Source organism: Perca fluviatilis, chromosome 12, assembly GCF_010015445.1.
Source record: "Perca fluviatilis chromosome 12, GENO_Pfluv_1.0, whole genome shotgun sequence".
NCBI classification, from domain to species: Eukaryota; Metazoa; Chordata; class Actinopteri; order Perciformes; family Percidae; genus Perca; species Perca fluviatilis.
In genome coordinates this window covers 30,981,947-31,007,867 of record NC_053123.1, presented here as the reverse complement: position 1 = coordinate 31,007,867, position 25,921 = coordinate 30,981,947, and the positions used below count along the sequence as shown (strand labels likewise).

Here is a 25,921-nt window from a genome sequence, read left to right as displayed (position 1 = left end):
TGGACAATATTGACGTTTCAAATTGGGATGTCAATGATGAACCGATTACCCGTAAACCGACAATAATTTTTTTTTTTTAAGTTTTTAGCATGATAAAAGAAAAAAAAGGCTAGACAATGTATTTCTTTACTCCTAGTTAACTTGCTTGTGCTAACTTTGCACAATTGCGTTCAGGGTCCAAAATGAGCACCATCTACTACCCAAATGCTGCTAAAATATTCAAGTGGCTGGTAGATTTGCTTCACTCACCAGCCAAAAAAACAACAACGGTAATCTATTGAGTGGCTGGTACAAATTTGAACATTCACTATAGCCATTTGGCTGGTGGACCAAAAAAAAAAGTTCATTTTGGACCGTGCTCGCGTCTTAAGCTGCCCTCTTTTTTTCTGCTCGTGGCTCTCTGCTTGACGGCGCTCACAGCGGAGAGCTACACGATGAGGACCGGCGGGTTAAATCGGCCGTCCTACACACAGAGCGTGCCAGGCAGACAACCTCGCAGGTGGATGCGTTGGAGAAAGGCTCAGACGTACGCCCCAGACGGGCCGCTGTGGACTCGTGTCGGTCGCGCAAGCGGTTCCAGGAAAGTCCGTGCAGCCAGCATGTGTCCACGACACCGCGCGGAACATTGTGGCTGCGCGAGCGGTACGAGTCCGCAGCGGTCTACGGGAGCATGGAAAGCTTATCCGAGCCTCGCCGAAGGGTGGACCGGGACTCGGTTGCATGCTTGTCGGTTAACGGATAATGATCAGTTAACGAGGGTCGGCTATCGGTCAGAACAAAACCTCTAAATAAGCATCCCTACATTCCAAAATCCTGGTTTGCAATCCGTGGCCAATGTGGACTTCTGGGCCGAGAGATAAAAGGGGATTCAGTCTGAAGGAATTGGAGCGAGGCCCATATTACAATAATCTAATTACCAGAGTGTAGTTGACCTTCCTTGTGCCTCTCTGTGACACATGAAATTATTAAGCGACGCTACAAGGAGCTCGTTATGTCCCACAGCTCTTATCCTTAATGCCAAGATGAACAAATCTTGTGCAGTCATCACAAATGCACTTGGCAAACTGCAGAGCTCAACATGCATGCTTAATGCTTATTTCGTAGTGTGAACGCATGTATTTTGTGTCATGTATTTGACACTCGTATCTCAATTCTTCCTTTTTAAAATTGATTGAAACTGGCATAAATAGTTTTAAGTCCTTTGGAATTGAGTCAAAACTTTAAAAGCCGTGCACATTAGATCTGAAGGCTGACCCCCACCACCAACACATCCTTATTTTTCTCGTCTGATCCGTTCATGCATATATTACAATCTTTACCATTGGCTTCATCCTCTTTTGGCTACGAATAACATCATGTCCATCATTAGCACTTAATCACCAAACGCAGAGAAACAGGAGTAGGAGTAGCTTTTTAATAAATTCACGTTTTAGCTCATTTAATTGGCTGTGATTGAGTAAATGTGATCTCATCTGTAAACATTTTTGATGTTGCAACCCATCTCCGAGTTTTGAGAATGTGCAAGCGAACGCGTGAGAGACCACAACATGTGGTCTGCATGTCCAAACAACCCTCCACTAATGCAACTAATATTGCATTATCTCACACGTTAATCACAGCATGAGTACTCTGATTATGGCCTTAATCAATCTCTTTCAATTGTATTAAGGCGATATAACAAAAACCCTATTTCTTAATCAGAGTATTGTCATGCATGCAGTATTTAAATGCGCAAATTGTTGTGCATGTAATTGTTGTATTAAGCTGATCCTCCGGTACCATTGTGCAAAAAAGTTTGGATTTATGGCTGTTTAATCTCCTTTTTGAAACGCTACATCAGGGCTCATTGGGAACTGTAGTTCATTTGAACACGAGAACTTGGAAGAAGCTTTGCTTTTATTGCGAGTCCAGCGTGTCCTCACAAGTTGTGTCTCTGTGCCGGGCTTTCTAGGCCTGTAAGGGGGAGGGAGGCCAGTCGGCCAGCAATCACACAGACCCACAGGCCAGTCCTGCCAAGAGGAAACGCACTGCCAGCCCAGCTAAGGTACAGCTTAGAACGTTAACATTTGCTCCTCTGCGGGACAAGTGAGAGCTCGAGCCATGGTCCACATTGTTTTGTCGCACTTACAGGGTGTTGCAGACTCGTTGGCAAACAGCTCCAATCAACAGCAGATCCCCAGCTGGTACCTAACATCCCAGAAGCTTCAGGTAGCAAAATGTCTTATTTTTTTTTGTGTGTAACAACATTACTGGTTAAAGCTTTAGCGTGTAACTTTTTGATATTAATGAACGTCCGTTATATTCAAGCCATTGCCAAATGAGTTGCTACAAAGCTAATTAAGAGTATCAGCTCCACACAACTCTCTCTGGATTTCTCAGTGTGACTATGTTCAGAAGATTGTGGCGTCCGGAGACTTTCATGCACAGACACTCAAGTGAAGATAATTACCTCTTCTGAAGAGCCCATCATGTTTTGTTTTTTTTGCATTGTTGCTCAATGCAATCCTGAAGCAGTTGTGATACTGTCAAAGCTGACGATGGATTTATACATTATTAATTATTAATAGCGTAGAAAGCCAATGTGAACCTGCTCAAAAGTGCATCCAAATACACTACCGGTCACAAAGTTTGGGGTTACTTAGACATTTCCATTCCACTCCATTATAGACAGAATACCATTGTGTTTTTTTAACCAGGGCAGCGGTTGTGACCCCAAACTTTTGACCGGTAGTGTATATTTCCACCTTTTTTTTTTTATGCGAGAAAAAGAGTCTGCAGAGAAAATGTAATTGGCTGATACTGGAGATGTTGCATCACTTCAAGGTCTTCTCTCTGATATCATGAGCCCAGTTTGATGGTAAAGATACTTGAAGCGGGGCATTCCTTAGGGAGCATATTATCTTTCTAAATTGTGTTTTTTTTTTGGGGGGGGGGGCATTTTATGTCCTCAGTGAGTAGTGCAAGGAATGAGGGAGAGAGAGATGCAACAAAGGTCTTGAACCAGGGATGTTGCGGTTCATTGTCGCCATCTTAACCCCTAAATAAATGAATACAACCCTTTTGTTCAATGTGCAGCATCTGGATCTCTTGCGGACCAACCGAGCAAACCTCAAGCCCCCCCAGGTGCAGATGCTGGAGCAGCTGGAGAACCAGTTCTCCCTCATGCAGCAACATCAGCAGCAGCAGCAGCAGCAGGTACACACATGCAACTTTGACTATAGAGCTCAACAGTGTGGTTCCGAAAGTGAAATCCCATACACCCTCTCCATAAGGATTTAGATTATCGGCCATAATGTCTAAACCATCCGAGGTAGACTGACCACGAGCTGTGCGATTGTGAAAAGAAGGTTTATGCTCCTGTAGAAGCCACACAACAAAACGACGTCTCTGATTGGTGGACCACGCTGTTACCATGGAAATGTTTACCGCATCCACGGATGGCTTTTGAGCTACTAGCATTGGAGTCTATGATCGTTTATGTACACATTTATTGTACCTTTGCATTTTTTTGCGCCCAATCCAATGTTTTATGGTCACAATTCATCTTGTAGCTGGTTGGCTTTGTTCCAGGCTTAAAACTCTTTTATATAAGCATTTTCTGAAACGTCAATGGAGATGGTGAACAGGGTAAATCACTTCTGGAACCAGAGTCGTTCAAAAAGTGGGCGGTCACTATTGAGTCTATGTAGGACTACACGTGTAAGGAATGTTGTATGTGCTCTGTAAAGCTCCTGCTACTGCACAACGTCAGCTTTACTGTTGGGTTTGTGTGTGTCAGATGAGGCAGCAGGCCGCAGCGAGTGGCCAGCCGCGGCGCAGCCTTCCCAACGGTCCTTTGGCTGAGTCCTCTCACCACCACGCAGGCCTCTCCCGCGCCTCCCCCCTCAATCACACAGCCATCCGGCCCCCGTGTGTCCCCCAGCCCACAGCCAACGGATCCTGTTCTTCAAGTCCTTCAGCCGGGCCGCTGGGACACCTGGACAAAAACCACACGCTGGGACTGGGAGGTGGCGGCGCGAGCAACGGAAACGTGCCTTACCCGCAGCAGAACTCTCTACCTCACAACTGCACAGCCGCCAGTCACCCAAGCACCAGCAGCACTACTAGTAGTCCCAGTCACGCAGACGAGACATGGAGGAGCCAACAACGCAACACTACCACTCAGGTATCCCACTGGCTCCTTGAATGTCTTCCAGGGTTTTCTCTGTCTGTCTCTTATAGCTGGGTTTTGTAGGTGTGTCACGATTCTCCAAATCTGCGATTCGATTTGACGTTGGATCTTACGGTCACGGTTCGATTACATTTTTTTGTTTATACAGCGACTGCAATGCCACAATAAGAGCCGCTAGATAGCAGAAGGGTACGTTGCAACAATTTGAGTTTCTCCGAGTTTACGAGGTACAACTGAATGAACTTAGTTTAACAAGGTGCACATGAAAGCACCATGGAGTCCTGTCGGAGCCCACATACCCCACCTTCGTCGTTTGTTGCCAAAGCTCGCTCACGGGGAAGGCAAAATGTTGCCACACGGTGACTTCAGGGAAGCACGAGGATTTTCTAGTTCTGTTTTTTTTTCTTCTCCTTCCTCTTCGGCAGTGGCCATGGTGTCCGAAATGGTCAGGCTGCAGGTTACTGCTTATCTGACGTTACCCTGTGTCTTTAGCTGCACGCTACCAGCCGGTCTGTTTTTTTTTTTCTTTGGATGGGTGTAGAGAGAGGCGGGTGAAGAGAGAAAAAAAATACTGTGGGAATCGCCGATCATTGATTTCAGTAGAATCAAACTCATTTCGATCGATTTTCGTTTTAGAACTGAAATGGTGACAGCCCTAGTGCTTTGTATCTTCTTGTTTTCTTTTTTTTTTTTTTTTTTTGGGGTTAATGTATTTCTTGTGAGCATTGTTTGTGCATGTGTCTTTTTTTCTAAATGTCTAATATTATTAAAGTTGCTGCTTTGTGATTTTTTTTTTTTTTGATGTTGAAATGTAATATAGTTGCTTTTATTATTGTTGGTATTTTTTTCATAGTGTATTTTTGCTCTTCCTCTCTGTCCAGGGGCTTCAAAAAGGTCCAGGTTCCCATTCGGCAGGTCCCAATGGAGAACCCCCTTGCTCTTCCTCGTCCTCCTCCCCTCAGACCTCGTTCTCTTCCTCTGGCCTTCTGAATCAGGTCGGACATTCCTCTGGGCCCTGCACGGTCTCCTCCTCAGCCTCCTCTCTGTCCCCCACCTCCCCCCAGACCACGCCCAACCACTTGTCCTCGCCCCCCCACGCCGCTACTACCTCAGGGGTCCACACCAAAGACGCCACGCCTTCAGGGGGCAACACCGGCAGCAACGGCGCCGCCACTTTCCCATCAGGTCCGGAGGCCGCCGTCAGGCATTCCGCAGGGACGCCCCGAAGTCCCAGCACCGCCCCCGCGCAGGGACTGACTAATCACGTCCAGCCGCGGGTGACGGACGGCTCTCCCGCCCCCGGCGTGCTCAGTTCGGACAATCCTCAGCTCTCAGCCTTGCTAAAGGGAAAAGCCAATACCACCAGTAACGACGACAACAATAACTCCAGTAACCACGGAGGGCCTTCCTCGGAGAAAATCAACAACGTCCACCCGGGTCTCCACGATGCCGCCAAGCCAACGCCGGAGCAACCGGTGGCCTCCTCGCCGCGTTTAGCCGCTGCTACTCCCTCGCCGCGCTCGGCGCACCCTCACACCGCCAACAGCCTCTCCTGCCTTAACAGCCCGTCCACCACCAACAGCCAGGGGCCCACAGTCAATGGGAAGGGGCCCGAGGACTCCCAGAGCCCACTGAAGGTGGAGCCTTCCGGAGGAGCTCAGAGACACGGCGTCCCCGCTGGTCTGGCGCCCTGGTCCTCCGTCTCCATCTACCCCAGCTCCAGCGAGGTGCTCAAAGCATGCAGGTAGGAAGTTGGCCCGCATCTAGTCTGTTCATTTCCGAGATTGTTAAGGTACCGCCAGATGTCCCTTATGTCCCTTCCTCTTTCTCTGTGTTGGCGTTCTAACCTCCGGTGGATTTGTGAGGACTATGGTTAACTGCTCCTCAGATCTCTGCAGGGTAAATCCAGACAGCTAGCTAGACTATCTATCCTATCTGAGTCTTGTGTCCCTGAGCAAGACACCTAGTTGCTCCAGAGGCGTGTGGCCTCTGACATATAATTGTAAGTCGCTTTGGATAAAAGCGTCCGCTAAATGACATGTAACTTTAGTTAGATTCTCTAAACTTGCTCTTGTCACTTTTGCCTCCCTCTCTGTAGTTTTAGGCCAGTCCTCATGCAGGACCATCATCATCATATCATTCAGACCATCATTACAAGCAGCCAAATAAGGAGGAAACAAAAAAAAACAAAAAAAAACGTTCACATCAGCCTCCTAGTTGTAACTGACAGCTATAACCTCTCCCACCTGGCAAGAAGGATTACAGACGTGTCGACAAACTGCTGGAGAAACTGGAAAGGCTAACCTCAGTCTCAAAGTGGTTCTCCAAGTTCTGTGAAATAATGTGTAATCCCAAATGCCCGAATGGTGTGCAGTCATAAAGTTGATTGCAAGTGTCTTGTTAGGTGTGTTGACGCTCAATGTTGAAGTGAAATGACGTCACAGGGTTCAGTGTTGTGAGGTCTCATGGGCCAGACGGTGCACTGTAGTTTTTTTTGCTAGCAGATGCTCTGCGTCGTCTAGTGGCCTGTCCTGCATACCACGTTGTGTTGCACATGGCGAGTTGTTTATTGTCAGACTTTCAGACTGAAGGTGAATCCTTCTTGAAGGCGCCGTTTCGGTGGGCACGCTCAATCTCAATGTGTTTAGGGTAGGGCGGCTGGATTATGGGAAAAATGGTCATAATGGCAATTATTTTGGTCAACATTTAAATCGCAATGACGACTCATTAACTTTTTCATTTTCACTTTTTCAATTGAAATTTAACATTTCAATTTCCCTTCATACTTTCCCTGTTTGAACTTTTTTTTCTTCTTTCATTCAGAACACCAGACAAAATAAGAAAAAAAATAATCGTTTTTCTCGATTGCACTGTTGTTGTGATCTTTAGGAGCAGAAATTGTAATTGCGATTTAAAATTTCGATTAATTGGACAGCCCTAGTTTAGGGTCTAGTTTGAGATTTCTGATTCAAATGTCACATTCGTTAACCTCCGTTTCCCGCAAGTTGTCTCCTTTTGATGGCATCTATTGCAATGCTTTCTCTTATACTTTGGTTTACTAGGTAGTCCATTTTTGTTGTGATGTCCAAAGTTTGAGGCCCCGTTTACACGACAACGCTCGCGGGTGAAAACAACAAAATATTTGATCAGATGTGCCTTTCGTTTAGACGGCGATGGCGTTTTTGGGGCTTAAAAACGCAACAAAGTGAAACCACCCTCCAGAGTGGAAATCTTAAAAAAACGCAAAAGTTTGCTGATGATGTTTCAACACCAGCCTCTATTGTTGTGGTGGCTGGCGACCCACCCCATATTTCGTTACATAAATCAAAATATAGAGTGATTACTCGCCCATGGCCACTCTGCCGTTGGGTATCCGCAGCCTGCCTGTACTTGGTCCGGACGGCTTTCAGCTTTGATGATATCTGTCTTTTACAGATAGCGTCTTTCTGGTGTGGATATGACGTCCCTCCAGGTACAGGACACTGCTGAAGACATTCGGTCCATATGTCTGTATATATTTATACTGGCAGGACTCCCAGTCCACGCCCTGTTGTGCCACCTCCTCGTCTGTCCAAACAAAATTGTCAGCTTTTGTTGTTTGCTTCGTCATGTAGAAGTAGAAGGAAGGTTCTACGCAGGCGCGCGGACTTGGTGGCGTTGTGCGGCAGTGCTTCACACTACCACCTACCCGCCTGGTGTGCACACTACATCGAATTTCACACACTTTTGCGTCACCATATGCACGCAGATTTCCCCCACAAAACGCTCGTCCAAACGCGGAATAAAAAGTGAGAACGCAGCGCCACTTTTGCATCTTGCAGGGTTTTCCAGGGAGTCACCTAAACTATCAACAACTTTTGGCTAGAAAATAATAAAAACTTGTTCACAAAAAAACAACTTTTGGCTAGAGATGGTTCAGACCATTTTTTTTTTATATGTATGAACTTGCGTATTGGCCGATACAGAGTACTGACCCGATACCAGTGTGTCAAATATTTTTTTAACCGCTGTATACTACTATCCCTGTATGGATGTGATATGATTTCTATCTTTGTTGTTGCTCAGGTTAAACTTTTTGTGAAACATGAACAAAAGCAAACAACGAACGCTGCAGAGCTTTATTTTATTATCTACTTTGACAGTAAGTCATAACGGAAAAAGAACATGAATAAACTATTTTAAAGTAGATTTTCTTTGGAGCTTAATTACGTGGTATCGGATCGGTGCATAAACTGCAGTACTTTCCGATACCAGCATCGCCGGAAAAGCCGAAAAAGATACTAGTATTGGTATCGGAGCATCTCTACTTCTGACAGCTACTGCGGGTTCTTTGGCTACGGACTTTCAAGCTGTCGAACTGTTTGTCTGATATCCCTTCCCTTTCACTCTGGCTGCAGGAACCTGGGGAAGAACGGACTGTCGACGAGCAGCATCCTCCTGGACAAGTGTCCCCCGCCACGGCCCCCCCGCCCGCCCTCTCCTCCGCTGCCAAAGGACAAACTCAATCCCCCAACACCCAGTATTTATGTGAGTGCAGCCACACGCCCTAGAAGGACAAGTATTCACGATGTTGTGTGCAATGTTAGAGGAGCAGTAGCTTGGCTACAGCAGCAAAAATACAAACACTTCAGTACTTAATGTGTTGATTCTCCTGATGAAGTGTGGAGTCGGTCCACGTTCCCTGACCTCTCCCGTGTCTCCTCCCTGACATGCAGCTAGAAAACAAGAGGGACGCCTTCTTCCCTCCCCTCCACCAGTTCTGCACCAACCCTTCCAACCCGGTCACCGTCATCCGAGGGCTGGCTGGAGCGCTCAAACTAGGTACGACGATGTGACTGACGCAAAACAACATGCACTCCGCTTTGCTGAAGTGCATCACAGTAGGGCTGTCCTCGACTAAAGAGTGGACATATCTGTAAAATATGTATAAAAAAACAATTCTCTCCACAAAGAATCATGCAAAAGCACAACTTCAAATCTTTTTTTTTACCACAGATGTGCTGATAAGTTTCTTTTGATATGTCATTCAGCCTGAAAAAGAATTAAGAAATGTTTAATCCACAAGAGAAATTAGAGCTCGGGGCGATATGGAGAAAATCACAATATTTTTAACCAAATACATCGATGTCGATATCGTAAGGTTGACTGTTGGTGCTTTTAATACAATATTTACACAACGAGATGTGTGATAAATAATCATCAGTAATGTGGATCTTACGACTAAGTGGGTAAAGGCAAATAATAGAACAGTTACAACACTCTGGAAAGTTCAGAAAGTTACTCACTTTACTGTAATGCAGCCTTTAAAACCAGGAAAAGACAACTCTTGTGTGATATTGCGATATCCAAAATTAAAGATGATATCTAGCCTCACATATTGATATAATCTAGATATATTGCCCAGCCCTAAAAGAAATTTTGGTAAACTAAGACCAAAACGACTGATTAGCCAACTAATGGACAGGCTGCATTACATCAAAGTGATATCATTTTCTGAACTTACCAGACTGTTGTAGCTGTTTTTATTATTTGCCTTTACCCACTAAAGGCCGTTTTACAGTTGTGCGGAGGCTCCACGCAGAGCTCTCGCCGTAGCCTATGTAAGTGGCCTGATGTTTATACTTGTCTCCCCTGTGTTTTCTGACCACGGTGGGAAATCTGGAGCAGTAGAAGTTAACTCTCTCCTTGATTTCATGTTTATGGAGAAGGAGAACCAGGAAATGAGTCATGTAGTTACATTTTTCGAGAGGTGCACGTCAGGCTACGGCGTCAATTCGACGCACAACTATAAAAAGGCCTTTAGTCATTACATCCATGGTACTGATGATTATGTAACACAACTCGCATTGTGTTAATATTTTGTCAAAGCACCAATAGTCAACACTACAATATCGCCGCATTATCGTCATTGGTGTATGGTATGTCGACATTTGATTTTCTCCATATCGCCCAGCTCTAAGCACCACTTTAAAGTTCACAAGTTTCTTCCATATGGCATTCAGCATTAAAAAGGATTTTTAAAAAGTGGCTAATCGACTAAGAGGGGGCAGCCCTACATCACAGACTGCATGTTTGTGTTTCTAAGCATCTAAATCAGAATCAGAATCCGTTTGATTGGCCAAGTATACTTGCATACACAAGGAATTTGACTTTGGTAGGTGTTAACTCTCCATACATTCAACAGATAGACATGTAGTGGTAAACATTCAGTAGACAAATAGTAATATAGACACCTACTGTACAATAGAGACAACAATATACATATAGACACATGTCAACATAATATACAAAAATACAAATATACAAATGAGACATGATATCAAGACAAGTACGCATGGAGTGGGATGTAAAGTGCAAAAAGTAATAATGCAAAGTAGTGTTCAAGATGCATATTGGATCTGTTAAATCGGTTTGATTCAACGGTTATTCAGTGTTACATGTGATGGTGACAGCATCTGTGACAGTGTGCCGCTGAATGTTTTCGGTCTTCTCCGGTTTCACGTGGCCCTGTGGGTGTGTCTCTGTCATCGTGTGTGTGTGTGTGTGTGTGTGTGTGTGTGTGTGTGTGTGTGTGTGTGTGTGTGTGTGTGTGTGTGTGTGTGTGTGTGTGTGTGTGTGAGTGTGAGTGAGTCTGACGCGTATGACAACAGCACCACCTGCACGCGGGAAGGGTTACTGCACGTGTCTGCTGAAGAGAAAACCAGTTTGGCTTTGCCAAGAATTCACAAACATCTGCTCTGCTGTTAGCATGCCTTGCTGCCCTGTTATGTAACTCTGTCATCTGGCAGATTAAGAAGTTATGTAGCCCAAGATACAATAAGACAAAATGAACACAGAACCAGACAGCCTACAAACAACCCTCTTGGTCTTAGTTTCTAATCCTAGCTCCTCACCTTGTTCTCCCTCAGTCAGAATGATACAAAACATGGGCGCCTGGGTGGCTCACCAGAGGCCTGTACGGCGACTCAAGATCAACATGCCCCGGATTTCTTTCAGTTACCCGGCTTCACCTAACCTAACCACCGTGGTCACGCATAAGCTGTGTCACGAAGGTCGAGAAAACTACAGACACGGTTTTACAGGCAAAACGCAGGAAGGAAAGCTGGCAAAAATAGCCGATGCTGTAAATGCGTAAATCACGACACTTATCAATATCGCTTCCCCATCAGTCAGGCACAAGATCTGACCAAAATTACACTTTTGTTTTCCATAAACTGTCATCGCTTTAGCCTATTATATTATTAGTTGCAACTTGCAACCCTGGCAGTGGTAAGCGATCGTGAGAGAAAATAAAAAATATAAAAAACATAATTCAAACCAATGTGTGACATTGGCAACACATGGCTCAAGAAGCCGACAAATAGCCTATACGTATTTCCCTCCACTACAGACAGACAGACAGACAGACAGACAGACAGACAGACAGACAGACAGACAGAGGCCCTTTGCTGCATGTCATTCCCTCCCCTCTCTCTCTCTCCCCTTTCATGATTTCAGCTGTCATATCAAAAAAAGGCCTAAAATGCCCAAGAAAATAAAAAAAGCGATAACGATATAGGCGAACATATCGTATACATGATAGGACTGCTCGATTATGGAAAAAAAGAAAAGAAATAATCACGATTTATTTTGGTCATTGTTGAAATCACGATTATTTTAACCCAATTACTCGTACTTAATTTTGGAAAGATGTTGCATTTATTGAAGTTAAAAACAAACGCTGTGTACTGTGAAATTTCCCCTACTACTTTTCCTGATTGAACTTTTTGAATTCCCCTTCAAAACACAACAAAATCAGAGTGTCCCTGCAAAACGAATCGTTTTGTCTCGATTGCATTGTTCTTGTGATTGTTTGTTTGAAAGGAAATGATTACAAATGAAATCTCTTTTTCCTCTTGTAGGTATTTTTTGTGTGTGAAACTAACACTCAACTTGCTTCTAACCGCTCTCCTCCTTCTTGGTCTCGTCTCTGTGTTCCGATGGTCGGCGCTCAGATCTGGGCCTGTTCTCCACGAAGACGTTGGTGGAGGCCAACCCGGACCATCTGGTGGAGGTGCGGACCCAGCTGGCTCAGCCCACCGACGAGAACTGGGACCCCAGCGGCAACAGGAAGATGTGGCGCTGCGAGAGCAGTCGCTCCCACACCACGGTCATCAAATACGCCCAGTACCAGGCCTCGTCCTTCCAGGAGTCTCTGCGGGTCAGTGGGAGAGGACACACACACACACACACACACACACACACACACACACACACTGTCACACACACACACTGTCACACACACTCACACGCTCTCATATACATACACACACACGCTCTCATACACACACACTGTCTCACACACACACGCTCACGCACACACACGCTCTCATATACATACACACGCACACACACGCTCTCAAAGACACACACTGTCACACACACACGCACACAGACACACATGCTCGCACACACACACACACACACACACACACACACACACACACACTCTCATATACATACACACGCACACACGCGCTCTCAAACACACACACACTGTCACACACTGTCACACACACGCACGCACACAGACACACACATGCTCGCACACACACACACTCTCATATACATACACACGCACACACACACTCTCATCACACACACACACACACAGACACACACATGCTCACACACGCACACATTCATACACATGCGCGCATGCGCACACACACACACACACACACACACACTCTACAGAAACATACACACACTGGGTGCTGTAAGATTGATCTCCAGGGTTATTTTAGTAAACTAAAACAAATAAGCAGTGAAAAATATTTTAAATAAACTTAACCTTAATAAAAACTTCAAGAAAACTGAAACTACACTTCCACAAGTATAGCGTAAATAAAAATGTATTAATCATTTCAGTTTTTTAGCTGTTAATAATCTTGACTGAAAAAAGGAGACAGCATGAATTTCCGTCAGCTCTCATTGTGACATTGCACCACAGAAACATAGGTTATCAGAGATGGATTGTAAAAAATAATTCATTTACATATATACCAGTTCACTTTGATCACTGTATTACTGGCCATCGTTGTTGTGAATATTAAAATGAAACTGTACTGACTGGATGTTGAGATCACTTCTCCAGAAGTTCCTAATGCGTTCAATGCTTTTTTTTTTATTTGCAATAGGAGGAGAATGAGAAGAAGAAGGAGGTGGAAACAGAAGCAGGTTCCTCAGACAGGCGAGTTTTCTTTCCCTTTCTGTCCGTCACTACCCGATGTGAGTCGAGTGCGCCTGCTCAGATTTAAACTGTTTACGGCGCAACGCCAAGGGATCCAGATCCGGCTGCAAGCAAGTTGTGTCATACTGAAATTTGTGAAATCCATAAAATAATAAACCTTTCTCATTACAAACAATAACAGAAGATGGAAATCATTTCAAAAACGTTTTAGCTCTCTGTGATTGTTTTGATTGCTAACGTTAGCTCAAAACGCCATTCAAGTGACAGCCTTTGTTGTGTTTGATGGCTAACTCGTAGCCAGCAGTGAACCAACTTCGTGACATAGGTCCATTTTGACTGTATTGACATTACAGAAGTCTCTCGTTAGCAGGCTACTTCAGCCTCTGATCTAGAACTGTTGTCGCCAAGTGACGCGTGCACAGCTCACATCTGCACTCGACTCACATCTGGTAGCAACACGGTCTCCCCACATTTGAATTCTCTGTGTTTTTTTTTCGGTTGCTAACTTAATTAAACTCTCATGTTCTATTAGTGCGATGCGGCGAAGGAAAGGGTCTTTCAAACACCTAAAGTTTGGCACAAACATCGACCTCTCTGATGAAAAGAAGTGAGTAAACTTTGGAATGTATTAGACCACATTTCCCTTCACTCATCTTCTCCTTTTACGTGATGCTGTTTTTTTTAGTTTTAGGGACGGGGAAATATCTGTCGCATACTGACCTGTAAACGTTGCCCCCTTTTTTTTCAGGTGGAAACAGCAGCTTCAGGAGTTGTCCAAACTGCCGGCGTTTGCCCGCGTGGTGTCAGCCGGTAACCTGCTCAGCCACGTAGGACACACCATCCTGGGCATGAACACGGTCCAGCTCTACATGAAGGTGCCAGGCAGCCGCACGCCAGGTTAGGGGTGTTAAAATGAGTCATTGCATCGACATCGACGATAAACTTCCCTTTGCCGAGCCCCATTAACCAGCTCCGACTGGGGGATCCCAAGGCGTTCCCAGGCCAGGGATTTAGATTCCGGTTCTTGTCGATTCCGATTCTTTGAGGGGTGGAGTTGAAACAGGTCACATGCCTTTTTTTCACAAATAAGAGGAACGTTTTAGTTTTGATTCAATGGTGGTTTGCAGTTTTACCAGGCGTTAAACAAAGCCAGACTAGAGCGCTGCTTACTGTGCTCCAAGGCTGCAACACAACAAGTGTCTGGCCGCTACGGAAACCTAAACTTGCGCATGTTAAATGTGGAACCGATGATCGGATTTGAAACCAAATCCTCCAAACGATTCCAATAAAGGAAAAAAAAAAAAAAAGTTATATTTGGAAAGATTCCAAGTAGGAATCTGTTCTCGATGCCCAATCCTAGCCAGGGTGGCGATATAATCCCTCCACCTAGTCCTGGGTCTTCCCCCGAGGCCTCCTCCCAGCTGGACGTGCCTAGATACCTAAACCACCTCAACTGGCTCTGCACTGCAGCGGCTCTACTCCGAGCTCCTCACGGATGACTGAGCTTCTCACCCTATCTCTAAGGGAGACGCCAGCCACCCTCCTGAGGAAACCCATTTCGTCCTCTTGTACCCTGGATCTCGTTCTTTCGGTCATGACCCAGCCTTCGTGACCATAGGTGAGGGTAGGAACGAAAACTGACCGGTGCAGCTCTCTTTTTTTTTTTCACAACGGTGCGATAAAGTGAATGTAATACCGCCCCCGCTGCGCCGATTCTCAGGCCAATCTCCCGCTCCACTGTCCCCTCACTCGTGAACAAGACCCCTAGGTACTTGGACTCCTTCACTCGGGGTATGGGAATGAGTCCTCGGTTTTTCTGCAGCACGACTAAAACGACCTCTGAACGTACTCGTTCCACCAAAACAAGTTCCTTCCCGAGGCTATTTTGCAGAGGCACCGTGGCTCCGTCCGGCCCTTGGTGCCGCCCAAGAGGATTGTGATTGGTTTAAAGAAATGCCAATAAACCAGAGCACGTTTCTCTCCCAACCCAGAATGCTGTGTGGACTAGCCAGACCCTCCTCCGCAGCGCTGTGGAGGAAGGTCTGGCAATGCGAGAATACTACTGATGTTACTTTTTGATTTTTTTTTTTTTTTTTTTTTTTTTTTTTCAGTCGCTGTTTTTTTAATTTTTTTAATACTTTTTTTAAGTCAACTACCGCTGAGTGTAATCCCATCCTTTTTTTCCTTTTTGTAGGTCACCAAGAGAACAACAATTTCTGTTCCGTCAACATCAACATCGGTCCCGGGGACTGCGAGTGGTTCGCCGTGCCGGAAACGTACTGGGGCGTCATCAACGACTTCTGTGAAATGTGAGTAACCGCATATGACAACTTAAGAGTTTTCTTAGCTAATACCAGAGTTGACACTAGGGATGTGAAAATTATGCTAATAATGATTCCGGTTAACGGTTAATGAACGGTTAGCGAGGGTCGGCCAAATCCATACTAGAGCTGCAACGATTGTTCGATTAACTAACTACCAACTATTAAATTAATTTCCAACTACTCTGATAACCGATTAATCGGTTTGAGTCATTCTTTATGAAAAAAAAAAAAATAGAAATTCTCTGTTGTCGGCTTGTTAAATGTGAATATTGTTCTAGTTTCTTCTCTCCTCTGTGACAGGAAACTGAAAATCAGAAAATTTCAAACAATTTTCTGACATTTTATAGACCAAACAACTAATCGATTAATCGAGAAAATATTCGTCAGCGGCAGCCCTATTAGCATTGTCGTTACCACTGATAGTTATTTTTTAATTTGCCTCCTCTCACAGGAACAACATCAACTTCCTGATGGGCTCCTGGTGGCCCAACCTGGAGGACCTGTACGAGACCAACGTGCCCGTTTACCGGTTCATCCAGCGTCCCGGGGACCTGGTGTGGCTCAACACAGGCACCATCCACTGGGTGCAGGCCATCGGCTGGTGCAACAACATTGCGTGGAATGTCGGGCCCCTCACAGGTGAGGAAAAGGGAATTATTTTAGACATTATGATTGTGCTCAGGGATGGGGATGCTCATGCTGAGATGAAGACGATGGGACTTTTCAGCGCAGGCCGGTACAGAATCGGGAAAGGGTTTATTGCCACAATAAGTTCAACTTATGTGGAATTCGCCTTGGTGAATGGTTGCATACGTGAACAAACGGACATATTAAACATTAATATGAAATAAGCATTAAATGCAGACACAGATATATCCATACAAAATATCGGTTGCATAAGGAGAAAGAGGCTGTGTGAATGTGACAAAGAGCCTGCAGGCTTTGTAAACCTCAGCTGGACAAACACCAGTGGTGCAATGTAACTAAGTACATCTACTCCAGTACTGTACTTAAGTACAAATGTCGAGGTACTTGTACTTTACTTGAGTCTTTTTTTTTCATGTCACTTTCTACCTCTACTCCGCTACATTTCAGAGAGAAATATTGTACTTTTTACTCCACTACATTCATCTGACAGCTTTAGTTACTTTACACATTAAGATTACTGCACACAAAACACATGTAGTTTATAAAATCTGATGTTTTATTCTAAAGTAAACTAGCCAACAATATAACGGTCCAGCTGACATGATCAGACCATTAAACACACAACTGGTTGGATCGGCTCCAGCTTCTTACTTTTAATACTTAAAATACATTTTCGTGTTGATACTTACAGACTTTTCCTTAAGTAACCTTTTCAATGCAGGACTTTTACTTACGTAACGGCGTACCTTTACAGTGTGGTATTAGTACTTCTACTGAAGTAAAGGATCTGGATGCTTTGATCAACACACAGCGCTGGACACTGTAAATGGAGAGTGCCTCTGGGTTTTCTGTCCTCAGCACATCAGTACAAGCTGGCGGTGGAGCGCTACGAGTGGAACAAGCTGCAGAGTGTCAAATCCATCGTTCCCATGATCCACCTCTCCTGGAACATGGCCAGGAACATCAAAGTGTCGGACCACAGGCTCTTTGAGATGATCAAGTGAGGACTCTCTCTCTATCTCAGTCTGTCTCTCTCTCTGTCTGTCTGTCTGTCTGTCTGTCTCTTGCTCTCTCTCGCTCTCTGTCTCTGTATGTCTGTGTCTCTCTCTCTCTCTGTCTCTGTATGTCTGTGTCTCTCTCTCTCTGTCTCTGTATGTCTGTGTCTGTCTCTCTCTCTGTCTCTGTATGTCTGTGTCTCTCTCTCTGTCTCTCTCTCTCTGTCTCTGTTTCTCTCACTCCTCTCTCTCTCTCGCATTCTTGGTCTGTATTGTCTCTGTCTCTGCCTCTCTGTCTCTCTGTCTTGTCTGTCTTCATCGTCAGTCTCTCTCTCTCTCTCTCTCTCTCTCTCTCTCTCTAACTCTCTCTCTCTCTCTTTCTATTTTTTTTTAACTTCTAAATTACAAAACACACTAACTATCTAAAAAAAAAACTACATCAAATAAAAAATATATCTCTATCTATTTATAAATCTAATATTTTTTTATAAAAAAAAAAAAATCTCTCTCTCTGTCTGTCTCTCTCTCTCTGTCTCTCTCTCTCTGTCTCTGTCTGTCTCTCTCTGTCTGTCTATCTCTCTCTGTCTGTCTGTCTATGTCTCTGTCTGTCTGTCTTTCTCATTCTCTCATCATAACAGCTAATAACTTATTTTGTGAACTCACCCAGCCTGTGTGTGTGTGTGTGTGTGTGTGTGTGTGTGTGTGTGTGTGTGTGTGTGTGTGTGTGTGTGTGTGTGTGTGTGTGTGTGTGTGTGTGTGTGTGTGTGTGTGTGTGTGTGTGTGTGTGTGTGTGTGTGTGTGTCAGGTACTGTTTGTTACGGACTCTGAAGCAGTGTCAGATGCAGCGGGAGCTGCTGCTGGCTGCTGGGAAAGACCTGGTGTGGCACGGGAGGACCCAGAGCGAGCCGGCACATTACTGCAGCATCTGTGAGGTGAGCACGCGTCTCCCAAACCTCTCCTGCATCCTTTCTGCTGCATTAGTAGACACTCGTGACACAGCCACAATAAGAGACCTCGGTGGCATTTTCAGATTCTATCCTCACTTTTAAGATCGGTTTTAATTTGTTGACCAAAACGTCCCTTTATCAGTTGGGCAATATATCGAAGGTGAGACCTTTCCTGAGCCAGCAAGATGCTGAAAAGCTCTTGTTTGTCGCCGTGTTGACTCCTGTTCCTGCAGCCATTGAGAAACTACAGCGCATTCAGAATGCTGCTGGAGGGTTTCAAACCAAACGACAATAAGAGATGATAGAACTCCTGTTTCACGCAACCTTGGCTCCCTGGCAGCGGCGAAACACGCTACAATGTAAGTTAATAAGACAATTGGCGAGCTTGTATTTACCGTCACAAAAGTGCTCGTTTTGCCGCTGACAGACTCAGATTAAGTGTCTGACAACATTATGGAAAGGATTTCTAAGGAGGTCGACAAAGAGGTTTAATGTATAAAATGAAGTTGCATATTAAACTTGTCATAAAATGAAGTGTAGGGCGGCCTAAAGGCGTTATACATACCTTCTTAGTGCATAGAATACTAACATATTAAAATAGCCTAATAATTGTTGCCATGATTTTATGAGTCATGTTTTAATGATAAACATACATGTGGCACAGTGAATCCTTAGGATGAACTGTATCTGTGGATGGCTACCTTAGCTACGGGCCAGTAAACGTATCATCAGTGGGGATTTATGTTTGGATTCATGTTGAGACTTTTTAATTGTTGAAAAAAATAATTTGGACCCCGCATTGACTCTGAAGACCCCCCTCTGGGTCCCTGACCCCCTGTTGAAGATCCCTACTCTAAACTAAAAAGAAATCAAAACCCTATTGCTTCGCTCGTTTACAGTGCTGACCTCCAGAGTAAAGCGTAAAGTGCATCTTTGGATGGGTGGGGGGGAAACCACGCTCAATGTTACTGCTATCGACTCTTCCACAGGTCCGTTTAGTCCGTTTAGTTTTTTTTCCCCCTGCTGAATTGTATTCTTCTACTTCGACTTTATTTTTGGTTTTGCAGCAAGACGATGCCAAGGCATACAAGACGATAAAATACAAAAAGCCTGCGTACAGTAGGGTACTTAAAAACGTTGGTCCCAGACGCTGACCTTACTATCGTCACGTTAAGCATCTTGTGCATGAAAACCAGAGATGCAGGACTCGTGAACAACCTTTTTATTTTTTTAGGAGACGTCTGATGAGCTGAATGTTGTTCCCCCTCCCTGCGTAACCTTTAACATACCTACGTAACGTATCTGCTGCGCGCGGCCACACACGAGAGAGGACAACAAACGTGTCGTTTATCAGACGCTTTGGCTTTAAATAAACTTCAGACAGCAAGGCCCAAACAATAGAAGAACACTGAATGCAAAATATGCGGACTCTAGCTCAGAGACTGAGCATCTCTGATGAAAGGTACAGATGGATATGTCCTGTATGTTTAAGGCGCTGACACAATAACCCCATAACTGGCCGCCGGACAGTCTGGCGAGGTCGGTGACTCGAGTCTGTTCAGTGTGTTCCGTGCCGTCGTCAGTCTGGGGGGGGCGGGCTGTCGGCGTTCATTTTGGCCGACCTGACGTGTTCAGTCGGCGGCAGGGCAGTCGGGACTCACCCGGATATGGCGAGCGGGATGAGCGTGACTAGAGTCTCTCAAAATCTGACGAAAATCTGTTAAACTGACCTTTGTTGATCTGAAATGAAGACAGATTCAGCAACTGGCCTATTTCTCGCTTAATGTGTTTTCAGAAACCCGTTTCGGTGAACTATTTTAGTACAATATGAGATCGTATTCTGTCTGGCTTTGAATTTCTGGAGAAACCAGACCCACGCGACGTGTTTGTCCAATCAGCTGCCGGTTTTCATTTTTGGGGCAACAATACAGATTAGCGCCGCCTGCTGCTATGGAGACGTATTACGTCTCGTTTCGTCGGTGTGTTCTGACGCACTTTTTGGACCGACTCGGGGAGACTGATCAGTCCGACTGGCTTTCCTGCCGACGGTCGGCCGTCTGGTCGGTGTGTAACCACCTTTGTGTGCTTTATGTATTTTAATGTGGCAATGTGCTTAAAAGCCCTTCTAGGGACGGGCATCGGAGATCAGCAACAGCTATAAATGCCACAATGCTGTACATTGGAGATGTTTTGCACCAATTGTCTGTCGTAGCATCTGTCCCTATTCAAAATAAACATGGAGGGGTGGAAAAAAGGCGGCGTATAAATAAAGCCGATCCATTCGTTTGTGTTGCGTGAATGCCACTTGAACCCCTTTCCCCCGTGCGCCCTCTGGTCCAGGTGGAGGTGTTCGACCTGCTGTTTGTCACCACGGAGAGCAACAGCAGGAAGACGTACGTGGTGCACTGCCAGGACTGCGCCCGTCGGGGGAGCGCCAACCTGGACAACTTTGTGGTGCTGGAGCAGTACAAGATCGAGGACCTCATGCACGTTTACGACCAGTTCACACTCGTAAGTAACGGCTGCACCGGTCCCGTTCCGAGCCGAGCGGATCCGTTTAAACACAGAGGAGACCTGTGATGATGATGTCCGAGAGCTCAGTGTGTTCTTCCCTGTATCTTGTCTGCAGGCCAGTCCGCTGCCTTCCTCCTCTTGACGGTAACTCTGTTGTACCGAGGACAGTTAGAAAAAACCCACAACGGACTTAAATCGGAGGGGAGTGGGGGTGGGGTGGTGTGGGGGATAAACTCTCCGGAAACCTTTTTTGTTCTTTTCTGATATTCAGGAAGTAAGCCGGCAGTCCCTCAAAAAACGGCACTCTGTAGCTATCCCATAAGGCAGCTGCGTGAAAGCTGTGTGTCTATGCAACCTGCCCCGGTGGACTGTAAGAGAGGGTGGGGGGGGGGGGGGGTTGGGGGCAGCTCCGCCTGTCATCATGACCAGACTGTTCTACTGCTGGCCCAGCTGGACTTCACTAGAAAATAACACAAAAATCCCACATAAAAAAAAAAATGATGATTTCAAGTTTTGTACATATTGTTTTAACTGGCAACACGGTCACACGACGACTACTGACTTGATAGTTTTGTTCTTCTTTTTTAATTTTTTTCCTCAATTGTTTTTTTTTGGTATTCTGTTTGTGAGATAACACGAGCCCCCTCCTCCTCCCTCCCTCTCTCCTCCCTCCTCCTCCCCCTCCTCGAGACAAGTCTTTAGCATAGCCGGTCTTTTTGTATGTTAGATAGACGCCTCCTTGGTCAGGAAAACCAGATTTAAAAAAAAAAAAAAAAAAGTACAGTTTTGTAATGTGAAAAGTTGAGTGACACATTCTTTGCAACATCTCCCCCACACCCACCCACCCTTTTTCCCATCAGTTAATTTAATTTTGCTGGAACTATGATGAGTATTTGATGACTATTTGTTGGCGAGGAAAATAATTTGTTGACAAACAGCCAAGAGAGTCGCAGAAGAAAAGGGTTGCACATAGACAAAAGAGTGAAGTTTAATTTGTGTTTTTTTTTTTTTATTATTTTGATGTAAATTTACACTATTTATAAAATGCATATTTATTGCTTGAAGATATTTGTTGATGGAATGCTGTAATTTTTTTTTTTTTTTTTCCAGAGTACCTGCCATTAAATTTGAAGGAGCCTTGTGATTTTGAAAGCACGGCCCCTCATACGTTTTCTATATAAATAAACTGCTCAGTAAGCATTGTACAGAGACCTTTTTGATTGGTTGATTTTCCCTCCATGGTTTATCAGATCTACAGAAACAAATGTCCAAAGGATAACATGGTAAAATGATAACACTTCTTTCCAACTAAGGCATGGTTCGGACAGATTTTATGAAATTATGGTCTGGTTCGGGCTCGGTCACATCAGTGCGATAAGGCATTTGTTGTAAAATGGTGCTCCTTTAAGAGGTGTGTGTGTGTGTGTGTGTGTGTGTGTGTGTGTGTGTGTGTGTGTGTGTGTGTGTGTGTGTGTGTGTGTGTGTGTGTGTGTGTGTGTGTGTGTGTGTGTGTGTGTGTGTGTGAGACAGAAATAGTAAAAATAAGTTTTGTACACAGTGTACTGAAAGCAAAGTTCATTAATTTGCTCACCAGAAACGGGATTTTAACCCCGACGTTATTCTTTTTATAACGTGGGCCCTGGAGGTAACAAGTTAAACGTAACCAGGAAACGAGGAGCGGGATAAGCGTGACTAGAGTCTCTCAAAATCTGACGAAAATCTTTTAAACTGACCTTTGTCGATCTGAAATGAAGACAGATTCAGCGACTGCACGGCCTATTTCTCTCTGAACGTGTTCTCAGAAACGTGTTTTCGGTGAACTATTTCAGTACAATATGAGATCGTATTCTGGACGAGCCGCCATGACAGTCTGGCTTTGAATTTCTGGAGAAACCAGACCCATGTGACGCGTTTGTCCAATCAGCTGCTGGTTTTCATTTTTGGGGCAACAATACAGATTAGCGCCGCCTGCTGCTATGGAGACGTATTAGGTCTCGTCTCTTCGGTGAGTTCTGAGGCACTTTTTGGACCAAATCGGGGAGGCTGATCAGTCCGACTGGCTTTACTGCCGACGCTCGGCCGTCGGCTCTGTGTGTCCGGGCCAAAAAACGCAGCCTACACGTGTCATTAGTATGAGGAAAAAAAATTAGATTTTAACAGTGTCTGACGCGGGCATGGTGCCGAGATGTTGGAAGACAAAGAAAACACAAAGACCTTCAACATAAAAACACAAACGCAATCCTGCACACCACAACCTAAATCTACCTCCCACATAAGGGCGGCTAAAATGTCACGACCTTTTGAAATGGGTTTTATTGTTTTGAAGGATGTTTTAATGAGTCGATAAACAAAACCTGTCTTTATTTCCATCTGCAGCTCTGTTGTACTTCTTCTTCTTCTTTATATAAAAGCCAGGTGATCGGTGCTTACTCCGCTGGATAACTGCACCAAGTCAAACCTTTTCTACAAGTTTACAGGAAACAACCGAGTAACCTACATTCACTTTACAGCTCTCTGTAGACTCAGGTTTGTTGATCAGGTAAAATAGTCTCAGCACACAGTCGAAATGCCATACAGAGCAGCAGGACGTTGGTAAGTGAACAGGAAATGGAATATTAGTATAAAGTGAGACTTAAACTAGTATTCTTCTCTTTTAGGGGGGTTAATTTTTTTTTTTTTTTAACCGGAGGTTACGCATTGCATAGATTTTTTGCAAAATGTTTTTCAGTTACAAGGCTGTAGTTACTGTAGGCCTGCCTTTTCTTCCTTTTTTCTATGGTCTTTTTTTTTCTTCTAAATTTTTTTCAGTTTTTTTTTTCCCGCTTTTTGGAATTTTTTTGTCACTCTAGTGTTGCCTTCCTTCTTTCTAAGTTTTTGTTGCTCCTTTTGAAGTTTGTGTCTTTTTTTCTTGAAGTTTTTGTTATATTTTCGACCTGTTCTTGCCTTACTTCCTTCTTTCTACCATTTTTTTGTCTCTTTTTCTCATCGGCATTTAAATGTTGTCCAGGTCCAAGGCTGTTGTTTAGTAAATCTATCGCTGACATCGCTGTGTTCTTCCTCTTTATAGAGAATTTTTTTTATTTATTTTTTTCTACTAAAAATTATTTGCGCTGGTCAGGGGGTACCGTCCTCCTTTTTAGAGTAAAATTAATGTTTGACCTAACTTTTTTGGATTTGTCCTACATTTAGAAGAAACCGTACATATGTGTACCTTTTACTCGTTGGATAGGTTTATTTCTGGAACCTCAAAAAGTGTGGATTATATCTTTTAAAGGAGACATCAATTTCAGGAACATATTTCTGATAATCTGTGAGCTCCCGGTATTTAAAGCGTAACTGTCGCCAAAATGCATCCTAGGGTATTTTTGTGAATGTACGTGAGTCAAACTTTAGTTTAGAAGCATATTTAGGACCAAATCGCTACTTTTAAGATTGACCATATTCTCCTTTTGGGGTCAAATGGCCTTTTGAATGGGAGTGCTAGGGGGTCTCTCATGCTAGTCTCAAAATAGCTATTTTTGAAATACTAAGAAGGCTCGACACAACATGAAACTTTGCTTCCAGTATCACCAGGAGCTCTAAACCTTAACGCAAGCATTGACAACATTGTTTGTGTACCCAGATTTACTAAAAAGAGAGTTTTTGAGCAACTCACCGTAGCTGTTGTTGTTGTTGTTTCCGGCCGCAGCCATTTTATCAGTCAAAAACAATCGATTTCCGAATGCAACGTAACAGGGAGGAGAGTAAAGACGGAAAGCTCCTAAAGCTTACTTCCATATAAATGCACGGATAAGTTGTTGTTTTGTAGTTATTGAAAACCAATATTGACCTTGGAGTTGAAAAAGGAGTCTCGTATTCATTCGCATTCGGATATCGACTCGTTTTGACTGCCGAGGTGGTAGTGGCTGGAAACAAGAGCTGCGGTGAGTTGCTCAAAAACTTTCTTTTTAGTAAATCTGTGTACACAAAGAATGTTGTCAATGCTTGCGTTAAGGTGTAGAGCTCCTGGTGATACTGGAAGCAAAGTCTCATGTTGTGTCGAGCCTTCTTAGTATTTCAAAAATAGCTATTTTGAGACTAGCATGAGAGTGCCCCTAGCACTCCCATTCAAAAGGCCATTTGACCCCAAAAGGAGAATACAGTCAATCTTAGAAGTGGCGATTCGGTCCTAAATATGCTTTTAAACTAAAGTTTGACTCACGTACATTCACAAAAATACCCTAGGATCCATTTTGGCGAGAGTTACGCTTTAAGAAGAGATTTACCCTGGGGCCGAACTGATGCAGCAAGAATTAACAAGCTTTACAAAACTAAAGTTGGCTGATTGGAAACCTTTTTAGGAAGGTGTGATCACATTTTGCACAGACATTTGAGCTTCCCGGAAGATTTTTGATAAACAAAACTGGATCAAAAACAAAACCTTTGACTTTACTTTTTAGCCATCTTACAGTTGGGGTTGTCATTACAATGATGAGTACCATTACAGAGTTCAACGCTTGTCTGGTCGGGCAAATAAAAAATCAACTTGGCCGAATTCAATTTGTACTGGCCCCTATAGATTTTTTTTTTTTTTTTTTTTGAGGAAAAATGTCAAAAAAAAGTAAAAGCCTAAAAAAAAACCTGTCAAAAAGTCTAAAACATCTATCGCCAACTCAGTTCTTGACAAACAGCACATTTAAATCAGATGATTAGGATACGATGATGCGGGGTGACCTCTAGCTCACCCAGTAAGAACCCATGTAGGCTGAGTCCTTTCCAGCGGCCTAGGTTTGAGTCCGACCTGCGGCCCTTTGCTGCGTCATCCCCCATCTCTCTCTCCCACCTTTTCCTGTCTATCCATTGTCACTATCTAACGAAGGGGAAAGCCCCAAAAAATAATCTCTAAAGAAAGACGATGATACGATAATGCCCCAGCGGGCGTTGTTGTGTTTACTTGCCCGACGTGGCGTTTTACTTGCCCCGGGCCATCGGGCAACTCTTGTTGTTGAACCTGCATTATCACATGTATGACTCTCCGTCTGCGTGAAGAACACAGAGAGGCATTGGCATGTTCATGGCTGCCATTTGTCCGTCTCAGTTGGTCTTCTCGT

At 44.3% G+C, this 25,921-nt stretch overlaps 1 protein-coding gene across 1 annotated transcript in view; it reads left to right on the top strand.

The window, feature by feature from the left end:
- kdm6a (lysine (K)-specific demethylase 6A) overlaps positions 1-22,042 on the top strand; it is a 68,386-nt gene extending 46,344 nt beyond the window's left edge. The window contains exons 13-29 of the mRNA XM_039817258.1: positions 1,952-2,044; positions 2,131-2,208; positions 3,076-3,195; positions 3,779-4,165; positions 5,053-5,915; positions 8,569-8,698; positions 8,887-8,992; positions 12,166-12,371; positions 13,351-13,403; positions 13,936-14,010; positions 14,152-14,300; positions 15,598-15,712; positions 16,179-16,366; positions 17,234-17,375; positions 18,176-18,302; positions 20,658-20,828; positions 20,947-22,042. Coding sequence (XP_039673192.1) covers positions 1,952-2,044; positions 2,131-2,208; positions 3,076-3,195; positions 3,779-4,165; positions 5,053-5,915; positions 8,569-8,698; positions 8,887-8,992; positions 12,166-12,371; positions 13,351-13,403; positions 13,936-14,010; positions 14,152-14,300; positions 15,598-15,712; positions 16,179-16,366; positions 17,234-17,375; positions 18,176-18,302; positions 20,658-20,828; positions 20,947-20,973 — 3,030 coding nt within the window. The 3' untranslated portion in view covers positions 20,974-22,042. The remainder of the gene's footprint in view (positions 1-1,951; positions 2,045-2,130; positions 2,209-3,075; positions 3,196-3,778; positions 4,166-5,052; positions 5,916-8,568; positions 8,699-8,886; positions 8,993-12,165; positions 12,372-13,350; positions 13,404-13,935; positions 14,011-14,151; positions 14,301-15,597; positions 15,713-16,178; positions 16,367-17,233; positions 17,376-18,175; positions 18,303-20,657; positions 20,829-20,946) is intronic.
- Positions 22,043-25,921: the final 3,879 nt, after the last annotated feature.